This window comes from Pterocles gutturalis, unplaced genomic scaffold (genome assembly GCF_000699245.1).
Source record: "Pterocles gutturalis isolate BGI_N339 unplaced genomic scaffold, ASM69924v1 scaffold1060, whole genome shotgun sequence".
NCBI lineage: Eukaryota > Metazoa > Chordata > Aves > Pterocliformes > Pteroclidae > Pterocles > Pterocles gutturalis.
In genome coordinates, this window is record NW_010140335.1 from 1,163 (window position 1) to 3,619 (window position 2,457).

Genomic DNA, 2,457 nt, shown 5'->3' on the forward strand with positions numbered 1-2,457 from the left:
CCATTGTGGCCAGTTGCACCCTTCTGGGACTCTACCTCTTCTTTAAAGTAAGTGAGCGTCGCTGACAGGTGCTGGAGCCGGTGCCTGCCATCCTCCCCGCCTGCTCAGGAGCTCCCAAAACGGGGCTGACTCGCTTTTGGCTTCCCCTAGTTGGGGACTCTCCACATTGGGGCAGAAAGGGCTTAAGGTGGCACAGCTCGAGCTCTTGAGTGTCCCCACAGGGGAGGACGTGTCAGTTCTCACCTGAATTGTAACAGCTTGGGGTAAATCACAGCCCTTTTGTGCACGGGGTGGTTCTGGAGAGCTGCTGAGGGGTGAGCTCACCCCTGAGCTCTGCCTGCCTCCGTGGGCCGACCGGACAGTGCGCAGGCTGAGGCACTCCACCACCTCCTCAGGGGCCTTTTCTGCCTCTTGCTCCCAGCTAGGATGGAGACGCCAGAAAGAGTAACGCTGAATGTGCAGCGTGGCCCCGCTGAAGTCGCTGCACCATCAGTGACTCTTCCTTTTAATATCTACAACCTGCCACGAACCCTCCTGCTCCAGCATCCCCCCTCCAGGAGAGCACAGAGGGCCCCGGGGTCCCCCCGTGCTGGGCTGTAGGGGTGTGATTTGGCCGTACGGCAGCGTGTGCGTTGGAGGGCAGATTTCTAATAATACCCCGTTTAATTAGGGCAGGATGCGCTCAGCCTGCTGCAGGAGCAAGGTGGGGTGCTGCTGCTCCCCTCTGCTGGGGCAGCCCCCAGGAGCGGTGCAGAGCCTTGTCCCTGCTCTGCCTCTGCGGGGGTCACGCGGGGGAAGCTCTGTCCTCCTTTCTGCAGCGCAGGAGTTATTTTTTGACCCGAGCAGCTTGTAGATGTGCGACAGCCCACAGGCCCGTTGTGCTTGTTCTGCGAGCACGCGGTTATTTCCAACATATTTCACATCAGCGCTGCGAGAATTTGGCTTGTTCCAGTTATTCTGCTCGTCTCCCCAGAGCACTGACACAGCAGCTGCCGATCGCAGCTTCCCACACCGCCTGCCGATCGCAGCTTCCTCATGCTGTAGGGGGGAAGATGCTGCAGGAACCGACCTCTCTCTGGATTTGTCTTGCAGATATTCTCTCAAGAGTACATCAACCTCCTGCTTTCCATGTATTTCTTTGTGCTGGGGATCCTCGCCCTGTCCCACACCATCAGGTACAGCAGAGGGAGGGTGCAGCTGGGGCGGGGGTGTCCGAGGCTGCCCGCTCTGCAAGGCCGCGGGGCGTTGAGTTTATTGGGGGCTTTGAGATCACTGTTGCTTTGCAGCAGAGCCAAGTCCCAGCTTGTAGCGTGTTTTGGCAGTGTGGATGGCCTGGAGCATGCTGTCCACCCTTCCTCCTGGGGGAAGTCTCGGGGGGGGTCCCAGGGATCCAGTTCCCCGTACAGCATCACTGGGAGGGCTCGTGAAGGTGTGGGCGGCCACCATCGTGGGACAAAGCCGGCTCTCCCTGAGGAGCTGCGGTGGCTTGGCACAGCCCTCGCTACTCTGCAGAGGGAAGAGCTCCTCAACACCCCTGTTCCCCTTATTGGGACAGCCGAAACAGGCAGCTGGAGCTCACGATAACATCCCCATCCCCTCATGCCCATGCTTGGTGCGAGGTGTTGAAAGCTGAAGCTGTTTCAGTAACTGAAAAAATGGAACTGGTTTCCTGTTTCCTGAGCTCTGGGGCGTTGGGGACCAGATGGGCTCTCCCGGCTGGCGCTGGGCAAGGGCCTCATCTCCGCTCCTGGCTCTGCAGAAGAGCTGTTGGGTGGTGGCCCAGTCAGTTCGGGGCAACCAGACAGATCCGGTGCCCAGGGGGCTGCTGGGGAGCACAGGACACGTGAGGGGTCCAGGATGGTTCCCCTCTTCTTGCAGGTGATGCTCTCTGGAGCATTTTGGGGGACTGTCATGTATGGGCAGAGCAGACCTCTGGGAAGGATGAGGTCCCATGTCTGCTGCCTTGTGACTGGGGCTCCTGCAGGTCCCTGATGTGGGGAAACCTGGCATTTTGGGAGGGGGCGTGGGTGGACATCCATGCAGTGACACCGTCCTGCAGCGGTGCCGGGCAGTGCATCCTGCGGGGTTTCTGTCGAGCTGCCTTTCTCTGCACCTCTCGTTTCAGCCCCATGATGAACAGACTCTTCCCTGCAAATTTCCCCAACAAGCAGTACCAGCTCCTCTTCACCCAGGGCTCCGGGGAGAGCAAGGAGGGTATGTTGGCTCGCCAGGCTCTCTGCAGGCCTGAACGTTTTCTGCCTTTTCTCTTCTGTTTCTTGTGCACTTGCTGTTTGGACTTTCAGCCCATGGAAACAACCTTCCCAAAGACTTGCCTCTTGCTCCCTGCTGCGTTCCACAGCCGCTGTGAGCCCCACATGTCCGTGCAGAGCTGGGGCTGCCGCCTGCATGCTCTTGTACTGGCGGGGGGGCTCCCCCCCTTCGGCCCGCCGCTCGGAG

The 2,457-nt window shown here is 59.8% G+C and overlaps 1 protein-coding gene across 1 annotated transcript in view; it reads left to right on the forward strand.

Moving 5' to 3' along the window:
- Positions 1-2,457, forward strand: part of HM13 (histocompatibility (minor) 13) — a gene marked incomplete at its 5' end in the record, with an annotated part of 10,882 nt that overhangs the window by 635 nt on the left and 7,790 nt on the right. Inside the window, 3 exon segments of the mRNA XM_010083584.1 lie at positions 1-47; positions 1,093-1,175; positions 2,126-2,214. The exon segment at positions 1-47 is cut by the window's left edge and continues 14 nt beyond it. Coding sequence (XP_010081886.1) covers positions 1-47; positions 1,093-1,175; positions 2,126-2,214 — 219 coding nt within the window.